At 35.2% G+C, this 21662-nt stretch overlaps 1 protein-coding gene across 1 annotated transcript; it reads left to right on the top strand.

Moving 5' to 3' along the window:
* The first annotated feature begins 1761 nt into the window (after positions 1 to 1761).
* On the top strand, positions 1762 to 21196 carry SLC13A1 (solute carrier family 13 member 1). Its single transcript, XM_053461918.1, has 16 exons — positions 1762 to 1907; positions 3096 to 3224; positions 4842 to 4978; positions 5822 to 6009; positions 6452 to 6503; positions 6582 to 6627; positions 8526 to 8588; positions 12571 to 12728; positions 13104 to 13223; positions 13354 to 13452; positions 13535 to 13636; positions 15330 to 15433; positions 16242 to 16351; positions 17660 to 17821; positions 19973 to 20110; positions 20320 to 21196. The coding sequence occupies exons 1-16, from the start codon at positions 1809 to 1811 to the stop codon at positions 20449 to 20451; spliced, it is 1839 nt and encodes a 612-aa protein (XP_053317893.1). The 5' UTR covers positions 1762 to 1808; the 3' UTR covers positions 20452 to 21196.
* The last annotated feature ends 466 nt before the right edge of the window (positions 21197 to 21662 follow it).

Below are 21662 nucleotides of genomic sequence, written 5' to 3'. Positions count from 1 at the left end.
GCTCACGAGTGCCTCATGCTGCGCAAAGGGTGGGAATTTTCCCTATAGATAGCAGCTGTTGAGGTAGGGTTTTTCTTACCTGCAGCGAACTGCAAGCTGTCTGCACTGACCTCCGTTGAGCGTCTGGTGAGCAGCAGCATAGCGGGAGAACCAAGAGTGGAAGCATGGATGAGTTGCTTTTATGGTTACAAAGTTTCAGTTAATGTATGTAATTTGTTAATGATACATTGTAAGCTAAATAAAAGACCACGGCCTGTTTATCTAATATGAAGTTGTTGGTATCTTTATTTATTATTCAAAGGTATTGAATGTTTAGGTTTTAATCTGGTGGATTTGTGTTGGTACATATCCCTTACAATCACATGTACTATGGGGACATTAATATAAAGAGATTCAATGTCCATGGTGCACAGGAAGATGAGTTGACTAATATCAATTAGTCAGTTAGAAAAAATATCTTGAGCATGTTTACTGTCTCTTGGAGGTTTTGTAACAAATGGGGCCAGTGCCATGTCTAAATAAGAACAGACTACAGTTTCGGCTCATTAATAGATCCTATACTGGCCACTTCATGTCACCTGGAGGAGGAGAATTTCCATGTGAATTTTTGGGAAAGACTGGAATGGTTGGGGGTTATAACCCCTTAATTACTGAAAAACACATCCAGTTAAACCTATTGTCTTGAGTCCCACCTCCAACAAAGAATGAAGTTCAGCTTGTATATGAAAAGTGGGGTCAGCTTCCAAAGGACTAAAAAATATTACCTTCTAGCTGTCTTTGACATTTAGAAATATGTGTATGTCTGTCTAACAATTCCAAGGCTTGTCTGGACAACAAATGTTAGAATAATTTCTAAACTTATTCAATGCAATCTTTTATTTTCTTGGAAGGTTATCACCTTTCATAACAGAAGTAGGACCCCTGAATAATGTATCCAGATCTCTGGACACTATACCTTCATATACTTGCACAGGGGGACTAACTTGGGTTGGGGGGCAAAACTTACATCTAACACGATTTTTAATTACCTAAGTAAAAAAGAAACTAAAGCCAAACCCCATATACAAACATTATCTGTGTTTTGCAAACAGGCCCTGATCCGGGAGGCTTTATGTATATTTAAGAAACCATCACAAGGTTTGGATGATACAGAGTCCATCAAATGGGAGGGAATTTTGAACGGATCTCATGTTAATGATAACTGAGCACACAAGGGAAACTAACCCCCATTCAGCAAGAATTGCAACCTTTGGAAGAAAAGAGTTGTTTAAAGTCTTAACACATTGTGTTATTATAGGGATACCGTATAATTGGTATTTAATTGTGTAAATGATGTTGATGGGTGTTTTATATTTACCAAAACAGTAAAACTGTACAGTTTTTGATCTTTTTCCTATGTTCATTAAGAGTGAAAGTAGCTGTTTGGTGTGACTTGCTATTTTGTGCCAACATAAACAAATTAATATAGATAAAGGGAAGAAGAATCAAAAGGAACCTGCGCCCATTGGACTTGGTTTAATGATCCTGTAAGCAAGTGTTCAGTCGTCTACTCAAGTTACTGTAGACGATTCAGCTAAACAATTGCCAAGAATCCCTATACGTGTATAATCTGCAACTACTTAAAAGTTGATCAATATAGAAGCCAGTAAAACAATAAAAATTTATCTTTAACTACGTTTAGAAAAGACTGTATTCCAGTGGTTAAAGGTAGCTGCTTAGAGAAACATTAATCAAGGCTTACTATTTAAGTGTCATCTCATTTTTTTTTTTACACTTTCACAGGAAAGCAGACTTTGTTCTCCATTACAATGAGGATTCTCACTTATATTTGGATGTATCGTAGACTCTTATTGATTATTTTAACTCCACTGTGTTTGCTGCCTGTACCTCTAATTATACAAACAAAAGTAAGTCAACTTATTTTATGATTACAATACTTAATCTAGCATTTTGTGATATAATCATAATTGCAAACTAAATAATTGTAAAATTAAAAGCAAAAATTCATTTAAGGACAAATAAACAACTATTTAGTGACTTTGCTTAATACATATGTAATGAAGTTTTTTTTTTCGAAGTTTTGGATACAGGCATTTTCTAGAGAAATAAAATATAAAAGTATTTTCAAGTCTGAACAGAATGAAAAAAATATACTTAACTTAGCATGTACTGACATTTCGAATACAGTTTCTGTTGGAAAACAGTAGACAATTGTAAGCTATTCCTACAGATTCAAGGACATCTCTATATTGTACAGCTCCCCCTTACCTTATGTGATGCAATACTTGTTACGTCCTGTTTACCCATTGTACAGTGCTGCTGAATATGATGGTGCTATATAAAACATGTATAATATTAATACTGAAAAGAGGGAAGGGATTAAAATGTAAGAAGGGTAAATGACTGTACATAGATGATATGTTAGATAAATGTAATCCTGATTGCCATAGGGTGCACCTAGCTACAGCCAGTGTTATATTGTGTGTGTTTCACATTAAGGTACCATTATGTGTGGTTAAGCAATATCTATATATTAAACTTTTAATATTTTAGATAAAAATACAATTTTAGATCCTCTTCTAACAACAATCAGAATTTTTGGTTGCAGTCTAGTGATGTTCCAGAGCCAATTTGCTTTGTTTCTTAATTCAAGATGCATGGATACCAGTGTTAATCTCATGTATCTTGCCAAATAACAGATAGTGTTTGCCAAAAGAATAAAAACATGTATTTTCCCCTCATTTTCATCAGTGCATTAAGCTGATTCAGTGTCAGCAAGAATGATCATATTTCTGAAACACAGTAAGAATTTTACTGCGCCTGGCACCCTGGTGTAATGGGCGTTTCGTATAACTTCCTACTTGGCACCCGAGAGTGCTCATTCTGTAACGAAGGAAGATATATATATATATATATATATATATATATATAATTATAATAAACAAGCAAGATAATTTAAGTATAATGAATCATTAACTGAACACTGAAAATTATTGTTTTATTTTCAATAGCGTTTCATGACAAACTAATAAAATTATTCATTGCTTATGTATTGGCTTACATTCATACCTTTTCTTGTTTTTCTACGATCCCAGGAAGCAGAATGTGCATACGTTTTGTTCGTAGTTGCTATTTTCTGGCTTTCAGAAGCTTTGCCTCTTTCTGTGACAGCTTTTATACCCGCTTTGATGTTTCCATTGTTTGGCATTCTACCATCTAAAACAGTAAGTACACATCGAACATCGAATCCAGTTGATTTTCAATGTTGCTAAGTTGCTATTGCTGATATTCATTTAGTTCAGGAAGTATTTCTGTGTGAAACTCGCATAATAGTTCCAAAGAAATGTTTTTGGCTTTTATGGAAGATTTTTTTTTAAAACTGGAAGTGTTGTTTACAATATCTAACAAATGTACCATTCAATAAGAGAAAGTCCCTACGTGTTACTTGTCGCTTTTTTAAACCATGATTTTAAAATGAATGAATGAACATGCTGAAGCTAGGGTTTACAAAACTTGTGGCCTGTTTGTAGAGCTTGAGGGTTGGTGTGGTATAGCTCTGGTCCAGAAATTCTAGATAAGTGAGTACCATACTTACAGTAAAGAAAAGAAAAAAAAAGGACAAAAGTATTTCAAGTCTAGTCTATAGGCAAACCCACTTACCTCACACTGAGTGCCTAAAGTGGTCCTCTAGGTACATGTATAATCAGTTATATTGCTAATTCCCCCCAGTTATGTGTTGTTTTAGTATCATCATAAATACATCTTTACATAAAAATGAGTCCCAGCCTGGTTCCCGCCACTCAGGGGAGGACTGACAACCTTCAGCCCAGAGATGTCAAGAACAAGAAAATGCCCTAATTCTATAGTGGCTCAAAGCCAGACAACATACTTAATTCCCAATATACATGCACCAAATGAGACCGTGGAGAAAATCAATTAAAGGAACACAGGAAGGTCCCAGTCAAAGTGGAAATAATGCCAAATGCACTTTCAACCACACACCCCACAATGTCAAACAAATGAAAAAAATACAAGCTAGTGGCAGAGGCCAAAATTCCTGAAATCATGGTAGCGTGCAAGGAAACTGTCCCATTGCCCCACCTTGCCATCATTTTCTTGATGCTATTTTCAACCTAAGCCAGAGCAGTGCCACCGGCCACCACCTCCTCGCCATCATCCATCTTCTGAAATTGGGATATGACATTATATCCCAGCTTTCTGCCTCACGTGGATATGCAGCACTGGGTAAAAGTATTGTGACTGTGCTGACTTGGCACTGTCCTCCATAGATGTAATGGGCTGGTAGGGGTGGTCAGTGAGCTTCCTTTTAACCAGCTCATTGAGCAGTGGTGCCCAAAAGGGTGTTTGGCTCTCTGTTCTGCAGCAGAGGAGCTGCTTCCCCCATTGGACCATAAAATAGCTCTGTTAATACGAGTACTTTACCAGGGCTGTCACCAGTGACATATGTGTGGCCAAAGGCTGGAGAGAGACCCCATGTAGCATTTGTATGCTCATGTGGCATATGGCTAGGCATATCCAGTCAGGAGCCGCACACTGCAACAGAACAGCTGACCGGGTGTCTATGGAGCAATATCGTGGCCTGTGTATCAGCTTTAAATTAATGAATTATGGTAGCACTAACCTCTTTTGAGAAGCTGGTATTACATATCTCTTATAGTGTTTGTAAGGGTTTAACAGTGTGTGAGATCAGATAATAGACAAGTAGAGGGATAAAGGGGACAAAGCAAGACTTTATTAAGAAGAATATGAAAAATATGAAGGGCTTCAGCTTTACCCATAGAGAGTATTATTACATGATTTATTTATTTTTTTAATTTCAGATCGCATCTACATATTTCAAAGATTTCCATCTATTGTTGACCGGTGTTATTTGTTTGGCAACCTCAATAGAAAAATGGAATTTGCACAAAAGGATTGCTCTAAAGATGGTCATGTTAGTTGGGGTGAATCCAGGATGGTAAGTTATAGTAACACTAAACGAGTAGAAGCACAGTAAAATCACAGCGGCATGAACACAGCAGGCAAGTAAAAATGCCAAGATAACAAGCATTGTTGCAGAAGGTGGTGAGTGTACAGAACTAATTGTGTCAAAAAGTAAAAGTAAAATGTTTTTTAATGAACCAATATACTTGCTAGCCAAATAGTCCCCAATGACCACTAACTGTCCAGATTTTAGATTTACCCCTATCTTAACCATTAGGTAAATCAGCCATATATTGATTCCACAGAATGCTGCTTGACATATAATTTGCCTGAGAGGCTAATTGCTTTTTGTTTAAAAATAAGTATTCTTCTTATGTATATTCTGGAAGGGGTCTGCAGCCATCCTCTTTGGTGAACAGATCCCATTTTGATGTTTGTATGACAGAAGAATCCAATGTGTAATCCATGCTCTTATTAACAGCAAAAAAAAATCCTGTTAAAATCCAACACATGCAATTCTGTGTATTTACAAATGTCCTGGCTGTATGCAAACACTCTGGCTCTCAGATTGTAAAATAAGAACAAAAGTCTTTAGCCAAAACGGATGCATTTTATTAGGACAACAGAAAAAGGTGTAAAGTTACATACGTCGTCAGAGATCTTTTCTCCATATGGAAAAGACGTCCGAGGTTCTGAAAACCTATATAACCTTACAGCTTTTTTTGGTGCTGGCCCAATTACAGTTATCAACTTCGACTCTAGACTCCTTTTTCTTTTGGACTAATAAGGCAATCTCCATTTTAGGCATTTAAATAGCAGCACTTTACTGTTTTTTGTTCTATGACCCATTACATGCTAATTTCTATATCGTTTGCAGGCTTATGCTGGGATTCATGTTCAGTACAGCCTTTCTGTCCATGTGGCTTAGCAACACCTCCACTGCTGCCATGGTGATGCCAATAGTGGAAGCGGTAGCACAGCAAATCATTAATGCAGAAGCAGAAGTGGATGCCATGCAACTCAGTTCATCGGGTGGCATTAACAATGAAGCATTAGAACTCGATGGTACATATCATTTCCTATTCAGCTAAAAATCAGTCTAATTAGCTGCACATTATATAGAAGCCTTCTTCTGCCTATTTTTTTCTGATTCTCTGTAGAGGGCTGGTTATATGATCATATAGCATTTCGACCCTGGTCAAAAATAAGAAATTATAAATGTAAGCAGACATTAGAAGTTTCAAAAAGTTCAGTTTTGAAAAGAACATTCAGTACTTTTGAGTTTATTTCTTTTTGTTACATGGTTTTAACCATTTGAGGACATCCAGATGCATTGTAATGTTATTTGCTAAAAGAGCAAAACTAAAGTACTGGGTTTGATGAACAATCATTCTGTTTTCCCCTGTTATAGACAGTTATTAAAAATGAGGCAAATAACTACAGGGAATACAATTAAATGGTGTGAAAAATGTTTATGATTTTTATCTTTTGTGTTAATAACTTACAGAACACAGCGCTGAAACTGATACAAATTATGTTTCCGAGAAATCCGTCAATGGGTAAGGATCACAGTTCCATAAACCTTAGTATCTTTTAATGAACTAAAAATGGATATTTATGTAACTTATTTCTTCCAGATACAGTAATGGAGCTGTGACTGTATGGGACACTGAAAAAGATGTGGTATGTTTCATATTTCATTGTTACTGTGAACACGATAGGCAAAAACTTGATGATACTGTTTTTATAGGGACACACCTGCCATCATATGCACTTTAATGCAAAAGAGTTCCCTTTACATTTTTATGGTATCCCCATTGTAAATGCATGGGGATTTCATAGAATATTCCCAATATCTAATTGCCTCCTTCAACACCTTGGCTATTGGTTGTGCAGAAAATGTGGTCAACCAGAAACATCTCCATGCATGAAATATATTTACCGGCATTCAGCTATAGAACTGGCTTTGTGAACACATGGGTGGGGGATCTAATGCAGGAAAAGATTTCCCATTGATTTTAATAGGAGTGCTTTCTTGCCACCAACTGACAAAATGTTGGACCATGGTGGAGGCATTCTGCTGTAGCCCAGGAGCTACAGCTTCTATCTAAATATAGGTTAAATGAGTGCATATGGAAGTAGTGTTTAGGGTGTTCTATGGGGCACTGGAATTACCCTTTAAGGTATCTAAGCTAAATTGTACTATCATTCACATAGCTATTAATATTTAGGAGGTTATGTATAAAACAAGCAAGCACAATATTTATTTTTTCCCAGCCACAATAAAACAGAGCTCTGGTAATGAATAAGTGTAAAATAATGGTATAAAGTATATAAAAAAGGTCATTTCCTGTGCCCAAAAGACATAGCTTGCTTATCTGTAACATTATACATAGAGGCTCATAGTTCCTTTTATACATACCTTCACATATAACTCCCATAATATATTTTGCATGTAACGTGTTATTCAGTAATTCAGTATAAGGCAAAGCCAAACCAATACTTGCATTTTTAGTTCAGACCTATGGAAAATGGCATTGCTACTATCACTATTGCGCTTTCATTAATAATTTAAGGTTTACTTAGTGAGTTGCAAGGATGGAAAGGTTTCCTGAAAATTCAGTTTAGCAGTTACCTTTATTGACAGCAGACAGGGTCTTGAATCCCGTATTTGAAACCACCGAAAATGACACCTAAACTGCCTAAAAAGATTTAAACAAACAGGTGATTCCTCCTGCAAAACTGTTGTCCAAAATGAGACGTGTGAACATGTAGTTAAGAGATCTTCCATTATAAGTGATATGCTAAGCATAAGCCTATTTGTGGTCATTGCAAATAAAACTTCAGCCTAACTATACCAATTTGCCCTTTTGTGAATAAACTTGGTTTTCCTCCAAGTCATACAAATTTGAATGTAGTGATACGGTGGGGGTATGCTTTATAATGCTCTTTTTCCAAAAGATAAAGTTTCATGTTTGACATACAAATTATGTATAAAACTGCATCCATATGTTTATTCCTGTTAAGATATATATATATATATATATATATATATATATATATATATATATATATATATATATTTTTTTTTTTTTTTTTTTTATTATTATTATTATTATTTGTTTTCTCTTCTCTGCATATCTGGTTAGAACAAACTGTGTAGAGCAAAGATATAATTTCTGTTTGAAAATAAATGCTCCCTTACTATGATATTATAACTGCAATATATATATATGGTATAAAAGGAATACTAAATATTAATATTAATGCTGCAAGCACCTTTATCTTGAGGAATTCAGAGTAAAGGATGACAACTGTAATCTGGCTCAAGCTATGCAAAGCTAGAAAACTACTTCTAAGTCCATTAAGGCACATTTTGTCTATGCACCTATATAGCTGTGTGGATATTAACTGTGAATAATATAAAGACAGGTGGTCAGAGATTTGTAGCTCAGCAAATTCATCTAATTTTGTTTTTTTAAATAATTATTTGCCTCACTAAATATTTTTAGATTCTTAGTAATCATTAGTAATAGAAACTAAATTATAGATCTATTGATTATATTATATATATTAAATAGACAATGGAAGAAGAATTTCCAAGTGAGGTCAACAATCAAATTGAGAAAAAAGAGATTGAAGAGGTAAGAAATAACACATTTAAATCTTTAAATTCTGTATACTCTTGCTATGCATTAGCAATGTAACACATTGCATTGTGTTATTATATTGTATTATGTTCATTTGGGTGTACAAAAAAGACTGGAGTTAATATAATGAAAAGGGTTGAAAATTGTTTGGGAGTACAAAACACAGTTTAGAAATGTATAGGCCATAATAAATATTTGATTACACATTGTTAACCAGTCTCAACTTAATGGAAGTAATACAGCATGCTTTCTATGAAAAAGTCTACTAAGCACTTCTTTAGCTCAAAGTACATTTTAACCAAAGGACAACATAACCCAAACACATAAAACTATTTTTTATAATAAATTAGGTTTATTAGCATTGGTATACAGAATTCCTCTGTAGGATCACAGCCTCCTTGGTTTAAGGGGATAGCAACATTTAGTATTATACCAGTCTTTAATAAAATCAAAGGTACCAGTGTCCCAAACAGCTTAGCCATATGAGAAGTGGGTCCACCATATCCTCGCAATAGGATTGAGACATTAAAACTATTTTAACTTTATTCATAGTTAATAATTACGATGCTCTTCGATATATAACATAGTTGGTTAGAGGTTTGCACAACCGCATAAGAGGAATTGGCCAATTGCCACCATAGTTACTGGACAACCATGGTGTCACACACTCTTCACTAACCAGTGCACTTAAATCACAGATTACCTCTGAGACAGAAAGAATGAGAGTTCACTTTTACACCTTAATACCGTCTACCAATTTAGACATTACCACTCCGGTCATTATTTATACTGTTTATCAAACTTTTCTTTAACCAGTTATAACCAGTAATGTTTGTTGTCAGCTGTTTCCATAGTTCCAACACTACATCTACCATATATGTCTAAATGGGAAATTACCTTTAACCTTTGAAATTACAAAGGTTCTGATGCTCTTTCTAGCCATGTCAGAAGTTTCTTGTGTATATGACAAGTACCACAGGTCAAACAATTCTGCTCTACATGCACAAACTTCGTTGTAAAGATTTTCTTCTTAACCTGCTAGAAGGGTATTCCCCACATCCTGGTACTCACCATACATTTTATATTGGGTGCTATACTCAGCTTGCATAGATAAGAGAACATATAAAGGAAGGAACATGTGGGCGAACACAAGTTCACTAACACCCTACCTGTTTAATAATTATTACTACACAGTACACACATTGCAGACAGGTTAATGACAGCTTAGGGTGTCATTGACATTAATGAACTTACAGCCCAGGTTATCTCAGTGTCTTTATCATACAATACATTAGAAGCAACATGCAATATTATTAGAACAAGGAGTTAATACTTAACTAGGCATCAAAAAGGTGTATTGTTTCTATTGATTAATATTAGTTGTACTTTATATTTCCGTTTTAAGTCAATAAAAATTGATTAAAATTGAACCCATTTCACAAAGTTTTCCTAGCAGGTTTCTTTTGCACTTTGATGCCTGCTTTAGACTACAATACTCCTAATGCTTTCAAGAGCTTGGGAAATGTTACAGGTGTTGGGATATATTCACTAAATAGTATGTTTTTAACAATGCTAAAAGTATAGGCAGGTAAATTAAATTCAGTTTTGTTCTCCTCTTGTAGAGTGTCCTATAAGTGGCATTTAACAAACAAAATTGAAAAGATGTATTTATTTCATTACATGAGGGACTCCAGATAAAACAAATGCTTTCTCTCACACCAAAACAGCCAGGCAATGTTTCAAACATATAAGGGCAATTTTCCATACATATTATTCATTCCCTTTTCAACAAAAAACAAAATATTTATATTTTTTTTTTAACGCCTAAAATATGAGGCACTAAACTATACTTTAATGCGACTTTACTGGTTCAAATGCTAAAGCTTATGTGGTAAAAAAAAAAAAGTAACAAAAATGTGCTATAAATATTTACCGAGCATTAAAGACATTAACAGTTTACTTTTGGATGTACCTCAAAGGGATAGAACTCAAAACAAAAAATATTATTTATTTGTTTCATTGGTTTTGTTAATCAGAGTATTTTTGTTTGTTTTATGCATATGTCTATGTGCTGGCATTTAGATATTTATAGTGATGTTTGCTGCCTCAAAATGAAAGCAGCATTTCTACCTCACTTTGTGCATGTAGGCAGTGGAAAATGAGTAATGGAGCTTAGACCTTTGGACCGATTCAATTCATGTTGTGAGTCACGGAACAGATAACTAAGGGAGATCAGGGCTATCAGCATAGCAAAGAGAGAGGAAGGAGACGCCAGGCTTCGATATTAGGTAGAAAAACCAGCAGAGAAAGTACCTGATATCATATCAGAGCATCACTGGTATATTGCAGTTAAAATCCCTGTTAGAAAACTGTTTTTCACCGTTTCACAATGATTTTGACAAGGATGGCCATTAGAGTCACCCCGTTAGTGAGCCACTGAAAAATAATGTTTGTGTTTGGTTATTCAGACCAGAGATTATGAACTTCCAACCTCCACTGCCATGTCCCCAAGTCGACTTCCACCCTAGCATGACCAATGCAAACAAAATGCCATCTAAATGCTCTCCTGAGTGCTTTGCAGATATTGACATGCTGGCCCCACGTATACATCATTTCGGTCATTCACCTTACTTTATCATATATTCCTGTATCTGTTAGAACAGCTCCTGTGGGGAGGTGAAACAAGTTGAAAATTTACAAGCATTATTTTTTAAATTATGTTTTATGATTATTAGTTGATAATGTGGGTTCGCTAACATGTTATCTAATAACATTGATTATAATGTGCTTCCTTTAGCAATGTATGTTGACATAACAGTGTGTGTCAATGACACTGATAATCTCACAGCTCTTTATGTAATCTTCTTTTATGTGTGACCTGCAGATATTATTTTAGTCTTTGTTATATAGTTAATGATGCACTAGAAGTTACAAAGTATATTGACCTTTTGACATCCCACTTTCATTGTTCACATAGCTCACTGTTTACATTTATTTATAATTTCAGAAAGCATAATTACAGAGCATGCCTGCTTCATTTTATTGCAGTTATATTTTTGTATCATAATGAACTTTAGTGCATTATTCTTATCCACTTTTAATAATAAAAAAAAATATTTAAGATTCCCTACAATTCATTTAAGAAGGGTGACACACATCACCTTTGATTTATGCTCCTCTGGGCTTTTTCAACTTTTTTTAAATGGTAGATTCTCTAAAAGATTATCTAAAATTTTATATTTTTAACACACAGTTAAATGCTATGCCGCCCGGGTTTTATATGCAAGATGTGTGAAAATGTGATTGCATATATTATAACAATAATCCTTTAATTATAAAGTATGGGGGGGCATATTTTTAATTGCCACCCTACCTGTTAAATCTTGCATTGCATATTACACTACTGATAGTGTGGTAGTATTGCGCAATAAAAACCTAGATTTACTTTATTAATATCAAATGCATACTCTTTGTTTGGCAATAGACCTTCTTTATGGTATCCAATATGTTATATGAAAGTTTATGACCTTTATTATTCACTTTTTTTTGTGCTGTTAGACAGGAGGGTAATAATCTGAGCATGCTGGATTCTGTTCTAAAAACATAATTATTTTTATGGTACTAGTAATTGATAACACAAGGTCAATAACATACAAGGCATTAAACAATAGAGATTTTGTTTTGTTACCTTTGTAACCCTGCTATGATAAAGCGGTAAGTGTCACTGAAACTGACGAATGGCCAAGGGTTCACCTTCTGATATCTTATTACTTAAGGGGGCAAATGTTTTGATGTACCTGTAAGTGAGTAAGACACACACACATGTTGTTATAAAGTATTTCCACAGTTTGAGATAAAGTATGCTGTAGAAGAAAAATGGAGGGCTTGTAATAGGTCATAGAAAATATATTGGTAGTTCACCAACAGCAAGAAAACTTATTATTATAAACATATGTGAATGTTTTTTTTCCATCAGGAACCACCAGCATCAACAGAAAACAGATATAGAAATAAAAAGGATCACATGATGTGCAAGACAATGTGTCTGTGCATTGCATATTCATCTACAATAGGAGGACTGACCACCATTACTGGGACTTCAACCAACCTGATTTTTGCCGAGCAGTTTCAAACGTGAGTATAGTTCACAGTCTCAAAAAGTAATATGTACTCAAAAATAAATGTGGATTTTAGTTCAAAAATGAATAAATCCAACAAATGCATTACTTATTAATTTATATAAGCATACATATTATTATAATAATATAATAATAAGTATAATATTGTATTACATTGTAATAATATAATAATAGGTATAATATTGTATTATTTTCAGAACCTGTTGTCATTTAAAACCAACAGTTTTAAATGAATCTATATTTAACTTTAGGAAAACAGATTTGTTTCCTAGGATTACAGAGGACTAATTTTTAATATTTCTATGAAAACTAGAGTTATACTGAGCAATACTAACATTTTGATTAAATATTGACATGTATTTTACTTCAGGAGGTACCCAAAGAGCACAGAAATAAATTTTGGAACCTGGTTCTTGCTGTGCATCCCAATCAGCGTCATTCTTCTCATTTTGTCATGGATCTGGCTGCAATGGCTTTTCCTTGGATTCAAGTATGTTTAACATTCTGTTCTTAAACATAAAATGAATTTACTTAAGACTGTCGGAAAAATATGTCGAAATAGAAAATGGTTTATATTATATATTATCTATTATATATATTTCCTATGCTTTGAATTTCAGTTTTCAAGAAATGTTTAAATGCGGCAAAGTAAAGACACCACGTGAAATAGCTTCAGCAAAAGTGATTAAAGATGAATACAAAAGACTTGGTCCTATTAGGTAAAAATATTGTAATTCTTTTAATACTGTTGAATGTACACATCATGTATGCAAAAACAATAAGGTGAACTTTCTATTATAGCTATCAAGAAATAATGACCCTGATTCTGTTTGTTCTAATGGCCTTGTTGTGGTTTACAAGAGACCCTGGTTTTATTCCTGGATGGTCCGCTCTCTTTCCTGAGTAAGTAGATACTTCATATAACCTATATGTCACAGTATATTTGGCTTACATAACAACACATTGTTCTTCATTTCCCAAACTATAGTGGCATGGATACCATATTGAGTGATGTGGTAATATGGAATTTGGTGTGGCTTAATATATGGCTTCCTCCAGCAAATCTATGCTTGCACTATCCTAGTTATAATATTTCTTTGCTAAAGTAGAATGTTTCGAGTGAAAGGAGGGGCATCTTTAGTATTTATTTCCTCCCTATATAAATTCACCTAATTCATTATGCAACAAATATTCCTGCATATAGTATGGATGAAATGGCTGCATTCCAAAATGCACAAATAAAATGCTTTTATAAAGCATTTCATTTTTACACGCAGTTGTGCTCCATAAATATCCTTGTAAATTGGTTAAGCTGCAACACTCCCAGTCATAGCTGGTGTGGATACAGCTAAATTAATCACACTGTCCCCTTAATCATTAACACTTATAACAGATTATAATGGAGATTTAAGTGAAACATGGTTAACCTAAGCATGGCCTATTCTCAGAAAAAGCTAGCCAAAGGAAACCAGCCCATTTGACAAATTAGTTCCACTTGGTATCAATATGTACAAAAGTAAGTACCATAAAACATATTAGCAGGGAGTTCATCTTTGTGGTGGATTACGAGGATCCAAAACAAATACATTAAACATTTTTCAACATAACCATAATTTACAGTTAGGTCCATAAATATTTGGACAGTGACACCGTTTTCATATTTTCTATATGCCATCAGAATGGATTTGAAATTAATAAATTAAGATGTTATTGAGGTACAGGACTTTAATTTGTACATTCTGAAAAAGAGAAACGTATTGGTAAGCTCATCCACACCAAAAGGCCCGAAGCACTCCAGAGGACAACATTTAGCCATGTCAAGAACAATCTCCAAGAGGTAGACATATCATTGTCTACAAAGTCTACAATCAAGGGAAGACTTCAAGTAAATACAGAGGTTTTAGCACAAGGCGCAAACCACCACTTAGCCCCAAGAATAGGATGGACAGATTAGACTTTGTTAATAAACATATAAAAATGCATACCCAGTGCAGGAACAATATTTCTGGACAGATGAAACTAAGATCAACCTATAGCAGAAAGACTCACGAACAGCAATTTAAGACTGCTTCATTAAAGTTTGGGCCAAGCATCACTAGTGAGGAAACACAGGGTTCCAGACATTAGTCATTGAGTGCAAAGGATTTTCAAAAAGTATTAAGAAAAAAAAATTTTTGTGTGATTATGTTAGTTTGTCCAATTACTTTTGAGCCCCTGAAAATGGGGGAAAGGGTATGAAAATTGCTGTAATTCTTCAGGATTCATATATTTTTTGTTAAACGCTGCGAATTAAAGCTGAAAGCATGCATGTCAATCATATGTTTAAATTCATTGTGGTGGCGTACAGACCCAATATTATAAAAATTGCGGCACTGTCCAAGTACTTATGGATCTGACTTTCATTGCAGTTTTAAAACAATATTCTGTGCCTAAACTTAAGTTTTAAAAAAAAATGTACAAAATCCTCCCTGATAAGACAATACAATATATGGCTTTGTATAAAGGAAACATAAGTCAAAATGTAAGGCTCAGTTTAAACATTTATAGAATTACAGTGTTATTGAATATTGCTCATCAGTTGATTTTGCTTTTCTAGATACAGCGGATATGCTACTGATTCTACAGCCGCCTTGCTTTTGGGTCTTCTTTTCTTTATCATCCCAGCATATCCCTGGAAGAAGGCGAGTGCAGGAAAAATCAGTTGAGTATATTTTTCCCTTTTCTCATTGTAAGTGCTTCGATGGACCTGACTGTTTATTTGAATGCCCTTGCTAAGCTGCTGGATATCTTTAGCTGTGTAAGTCATGATATACAGTGTGCATTATTATTTCTACATGAAATAATATGTACTAATTTGCAAAGAAAAAAGGAAAATGATATGTACTCATCCTATTCATTTGAATGATGATTGTCAATCTTTAAGGTGAGAGAACACACATAAACAGCTTATGCCAATACTTTCTGTAGCTATCATAAAATAGCTATTTCCTCTTTTGTTATACCTTCCTCTACTTTTAAAGGCTTCAAGCAGTGGTAGGAGAGCAAGATTTCTTCCTACATACTTCTGTTTCAGTGCTCCTTGCGGTCCACGTGGCTTCACTTCTGAGCGCTGAGAATATCATATGCCAGTGCTAGGCATCAATTGCCAGCACATAGTGCAAGGGAGTGCTAAGGCAGAGGCCTCCTCAACCTTGTGCTCCCTTCACAACCGAACCGGCACCTCCAGCAGTGGGCTCCCCCCTGATTAAGGTGCCCAAGGCAACTGCTTGGTCACCTGATACTAAGAGCGCCCCTGAGTGAGGCAAAAGTTGTGGGAAGAAGGTAACTTACTATTGATATAAACTTCTTCAAAAGGTGGAGATATGTAGTAGCTAAGGTCATTAGGCAAAACAATGTGTAAAGGTAGAGATCAAAAGCTTCAGTAAGATTTAGTGTTCATGCTTACTATGAAAGTATGTAGTTATAACTAATAATGACATTTATATTTATTATAATTGTATTTTTACAGATAATTTTGACTATGTACCATTAATTACATGGAAGGAATTTCAAGCCTGTATGCCCTGGGACATAGCTATTCTTGTTGGTGGTGGATTTGCCTTGGCAGAAGGCTGTGAGGTAATGATTCTATGAAACTCCCAAATTACGTACTAAGCTGAGGGTAAAGGTAATGGACTGGCCAAGCATGTCTCCAGACCTAAACCTTATTGAGCATCTGTGGGGCATCCTCAAACGGAATGTGGGGGGGTAGTAAGGCCTCTAACATCCACCAGCTCCATGATGTGGTCATGGAGGAGTGAAGGAGGACTCCAGTGGCAACCTGTGAAGCTCTGGTGAACTCCATGCCCATGAGGGTTAAGGCAGTGCTGGAAAATAATGGTGGCCACACAAAATATTGACACTTTGGGCCCAATTTGGACATTTCCACTTAGGGGTGTACTCACTTTTGTTGCCAAGGTTTAGACATTAATGGCTGTGTGTTGAGTTATTTTGAGGGGACAGCAAAGTTACACTATTGTACAGGCTGTACACTCACTACTTTACATTGTAGCAGAGTGTCATTTCTTCAGTATTGTCACATGAAAAGATATAATAAAATATGTACACAAATGTGAGGGGTGTGCCCACTTTTGTGAGATACTGTATATTTTATAAAAGCAGAAACATTATGAATTTAAAAGTTTAGATGTAATGCAAGAATGTATTTTAACGCTGAGAAGGGGGTAAATTAATTGCATTGCCTCCAAGCTTGGTAATTTAAGCGAGCATAGTGCAGAGATTGGGCTATTTTAAACATAAGACAAGTCCAAGAAAGAAGGTGTGAGGTATTTTTGAATAAAAAAAAAACGTACTACATGAACCAAATTGTCCATATTTGTCCTAGGCCCCACATTCCTTTTTTTAAGCCCTGACAACAATGGAGGGCCTATACAGCTACTTAATTGGATTATAGAGTAGCACCACCGCTCATGAGAATGAACAGTACACTCCTCAGGGGGCATAAAATAATGTTCAAGGTCACTGTGTCCCCTCAATTGAATAGAGATTTTAACTGTACAGCATTCTGTTTTTCCTCAGTATGACATTTCTATAATATTTCTAATGACATAGCATTGGTGCACTGCAAAATTTCACAATTAAATATTTGTACATTTGGAATTTGTTACTGTATTTAGACAGGTAGCATCTGTTAAGATTTGCAATTGCGTTTATAACAAGATTAAAAAACAATGTTCAAAAATAGGGACATTTTGTAAGAACTAGTGCAATGCAGTAGGGTATTTTGTACCAGGTGGAAAGCATGCAAAAACAGTTCAGTTCTGTATCTTGTGCATGGGTTGCCAGCTGAGTGAATGTGTACAGGTAAGACAGAGAACACTCTTGCCTCACCCTTCTATCTTACAATTTCTTGTGCTTTCTCAACAGGATTCAGGACTCTCTTTATGGATTGGTAGTAAGATGACACCACTAGGTTCTCTTCCAATATGGCTTGTCATTCTAATCTCATGCTTAATAGTGACATCAGTAACAGAAGTTGCCAGCAATCCAGCTACCATCACAATATTCTTGCCAATATTGGCACCGCTGGTGAGTAACCGTAACTGTGTAACAGTAAACAATCTGTTTTGGGTTTTTTTTGTTTTGTTTTTTCCCCCAAATTGTTAGTGAAAGTACACTCCGGCCGTCATATGACATAAAATTCAGTGTCCTCATCATATGACATAAAATGCAGAATCCTCTCTATACATTTGCGCCCCCCCCAGCTAAAAATGTCTCTAAAGGAACTACATCCACTTGATATATGTATACTATAAGCCATAGATATATAGATCTTAGACTTGTAAAAAAGGAACAAAAAGGATTTGGACAAACGGTCATTTTTGGTTTGTCCAAAACGAATTTTGTTTTCTGCCATTTCAGAGGGCATTTTACATTTGGAAAAGAAATTGGTTGTCACTCACTCTCATTCACTCTCATGCTTTTTCACACTCACACTCTCATTCACATTCTCTTACACTCTCATTCTCTTTCTCTCACACTTTTTCTCTGAATGTCTCCCTACTTTCCCAGCCAACCGCTTCTGTGTCCATGTCTCCTTTTTAGATATGAAGATTGTTGGGAGTATAATTGTTAGCTCATACTTAACCTTGCTAGTCAGAAATATATGGTGTTACAAAAAGAGCAACAACATCCTCCCCAAAAAGAGCTTACAGTCTCTTAATTTATTTCACACATTTCATTACATGTCAAATCCAGTTGCTTTAATATATTCACTCTGCTTTACCTTTGGAATAATTTTACCACCAGTCACACTGCCTGCTTCATCTAGAATACTACATATACAAGTTTCAGGAAAAATACACATTAACACAAAATGCAGTGTTGCTGCATATACAGGTTAATAAAGAAAGTTAATATATGCCTAACTATTTATACCTGTAATATAGCTCACCTCCTTTTATTACTTTGAACATTACTCACTCTATAAAGTTTGTTTATATAATATATTCACACATATATGCACACTCTAGCATATATATAAATGACAGTTTATTTTCTTTATTTCTTTTTCTTTCTTTCTTTTTCTTTCTCTTTCTTTCTTTCGTCTCTCTCACTCTTTTTTTCTCGCTATCCATTTTTCTTCTCATACTATCCCTCTTCTCTCTGTTCCTTCCTCTTCCCCTCTTTTTGTCTCTCTCTCGCTCTACCCTATTTATTAATCTTACTTTTTTCTTTCTTTGTTTCTTCTCTTTTCCTTCTCTTTCTTCTCTCTTAACACTGTTTTCACACTTTTTTTCCCCTCTCCTCCTTCTTTCTCCATTCTATTTTGTTATAGCATTTCTGCTATCCATATCTATCTATTCCTCTCTCTATCGCTTTCTTTCCTTCTTTCTTTCTCTTTCCTTTTTCCCCTTCCCCTCTCCCTCTCTCCCTTTTTTCATGACCTTTCTGTCTTTTCCTCTTTTTATCCCTTCCCCTTTTATTATCCAGAGCAGAGGAAGTGGGAATGGACAGATATAGTGGGTGAGAGCAGAGGGGGCCGATCAGAGCAGAAAGGGTGACCCAGAGGGGGGCTGGTCAGAGCAAAGGGACACTGGAGGGGCAGGCTAGAGCAATTAGACAGAAGGGGCAGCCATGGGAGAGGGAGGCATACTGAGGAGCTCAGTTGCTTTACACACTCACACTGGAGTAAATGGCAGGGCTCCAACCGTACTTGCCAGCACATGTACAGGAAAATAAATCTGGAGCACAAACGTGAGCCTTCTCATGCTAGACAGAAAGCCCACCAGCAGTAGAAATAAATGAATGCTTCAGCCGTAAATAATTTGCACTGCAATCACAAGACATCACAAAAAGGGAGAAAACAGAAAACTCCTGCTCCCTTTAATTTGTTTATATAATAGCTATGATTTCATAGATGTCAAGTTACTACCTTTGCTAAAGACACGCTTGAGCATTTTTATCAAATTTATCATTGCCCATGGTCCACAAAGAGTTTGCATAAATGCCCTTGTACCATTGAGTATTTTCATCTAACGTGTTGAATGGGTAGATATTATATATCTCAAGCGTGTCTAACATTTTGTATTTTAGCTGGCAGGTTATATTAAGAAGGTACAATCTGACACGATCAATCAATTTTTTGTTAGGACTTATTCAAAAATATTTAAGAGTTCTTAAATTAGAGATCATTTCCATGATGAAATCATTTAAATTCACATTTTGTTTCCTTTGCAGGCCGAAGCCATAAAAGTAAACCCTCTCTATATACTCATCCCTACAACATTGTGCACCTCGTTTGCATTTCTTCTCCCTGTAGCAAATCCACCAAACGCTATTGTGTTTTCATATGGTCATCTACAAGTTATGGACATGGTGAGTAGTGAAATGAATAATTTTATGTTATATGATGCACATACAGACAAAATGCAAACCAACAGGTAGCTGCCCTCCTTTGTTTTAAGAATTGTACTTCAGAAGCTAGTGAGCTACCCACAATATAAAGTAAAAAGGCTACTTCTAAATCCACTGCATATCCTACCAGGTTGTTTACTGTTAGATAATATATTTTTTGTTCTCTTTAGGTAAAAGCTGGTTTGGGCATCAACATCCTAGGAGTTCTTGTGGTGATGCTTGCAATATCAACATGGGCAATTCCAATGTTCAATCTTCAAACCTTCCCTTCATGGGCAACTTCAAACATCACGGCGCCTTAAGACAGACTCAACAACTATCACCACATAACTACCTAACAATTTATAGCAATTCTGTTAAGTTTCATAACAATATTAGATAAACCAGTGAACAATATTTCATTTGTAAAAATCGCTAAGTGCCAGCTTTAAACAAAAAAAAAACAACAGAAAAACGTTTAAGTAAATTTGCTTTTGTTCGATGATATTTAGTGTGTGGCATGCAGATAACATATGCTGCGAACAGATCATCCCAAGCAACCAGGAGAGCTGCATCTTCGAGGAACGGGTGGTTGGCAGGATGATGACACAGGTCTCAGGACATGTACTGTTCATCTACAGTTCTCCTGTTGCTCAGGGCAAATATTTATATGGTTATGCAACTGATGATGCACCTATGATAATTATTTATTTCAATATTTTATTTCTTTGCTTTGTCTTATCCATATACTTACTTAACTGCATGTGAGTGTTCTGATGGTCTAGCGCAGAACAGGGAGAACTGGGCTTTGTCAGCATATCTCTGTCTTCCATGATTTCAGCCAATTCACTTCATACTTAAAGTGTTAGGGGAGTCTTAACTTTACTTTATTGCCTGGCTAGAAGTGGTGTTTGATGTGCAGGGGTTTATTGCTTTCCATAACAACACCAAGTGAGTCTATAGATATTGTTAACTCCATGTTTTCTCTCGTGTTGCATATTAATTACTATTTATAGTATATTCCGTTATGTACTTCTAATAATGTATTTCAGACCCTAAAAAAGAGCCGGGTGGTAATCAAAGTAAACTGGTTGTCGAATGACACCAAGTTTGCCAAGCATTGTTTTTTTTATTAGGTTGATTGAGCAAAAGTAATACATTTTAGCGGTATATATGCCCTGAAAGTGCACTTAAAAATATCCTGCCAATATGGATTTACGAGAGACTTGCTTACACTTAGACCTACAATTTTATATTTAAAGAGATTTACATCAAAATCTCTTTACATCTAAATCATCTAAGGCTAACCTGTATGTAAAATAATCTTACACATTGAGAGTTCTAAATCTAATTTATACTTTACTATGCAACAATGTTACCTAACAGCTGTGCATAGTTAACTATTTATAGAGGATTTAAAAAATAATAATAATGTACATATATCATTTCAGAGCCCTGTATTCTTTTAATATTTCTAATGAAAGAGTAAATACTTATAGAATGGTAACTGTCCAGATGTAAATACTGTTTTTAC

This window comes from Spea bombifrons, chromosome 4 (genome assembly GCF_027358695.1).
Source record: "Spea bombifrons isolate aSpeBom1 chromosome 4, aSpeBom1.2.pri, whole genome shotgun sequence".
Classification (NCBI taxonomy): domain Eukaryota; kingdom Metazoa; phylum Chordata; class Amphibia; order Anura; family Pelobatidae; genus Spea; species Spea bombifrons.
This window is presented reverse-complemented; position numbering and strand designations above follow the sequence as displayed.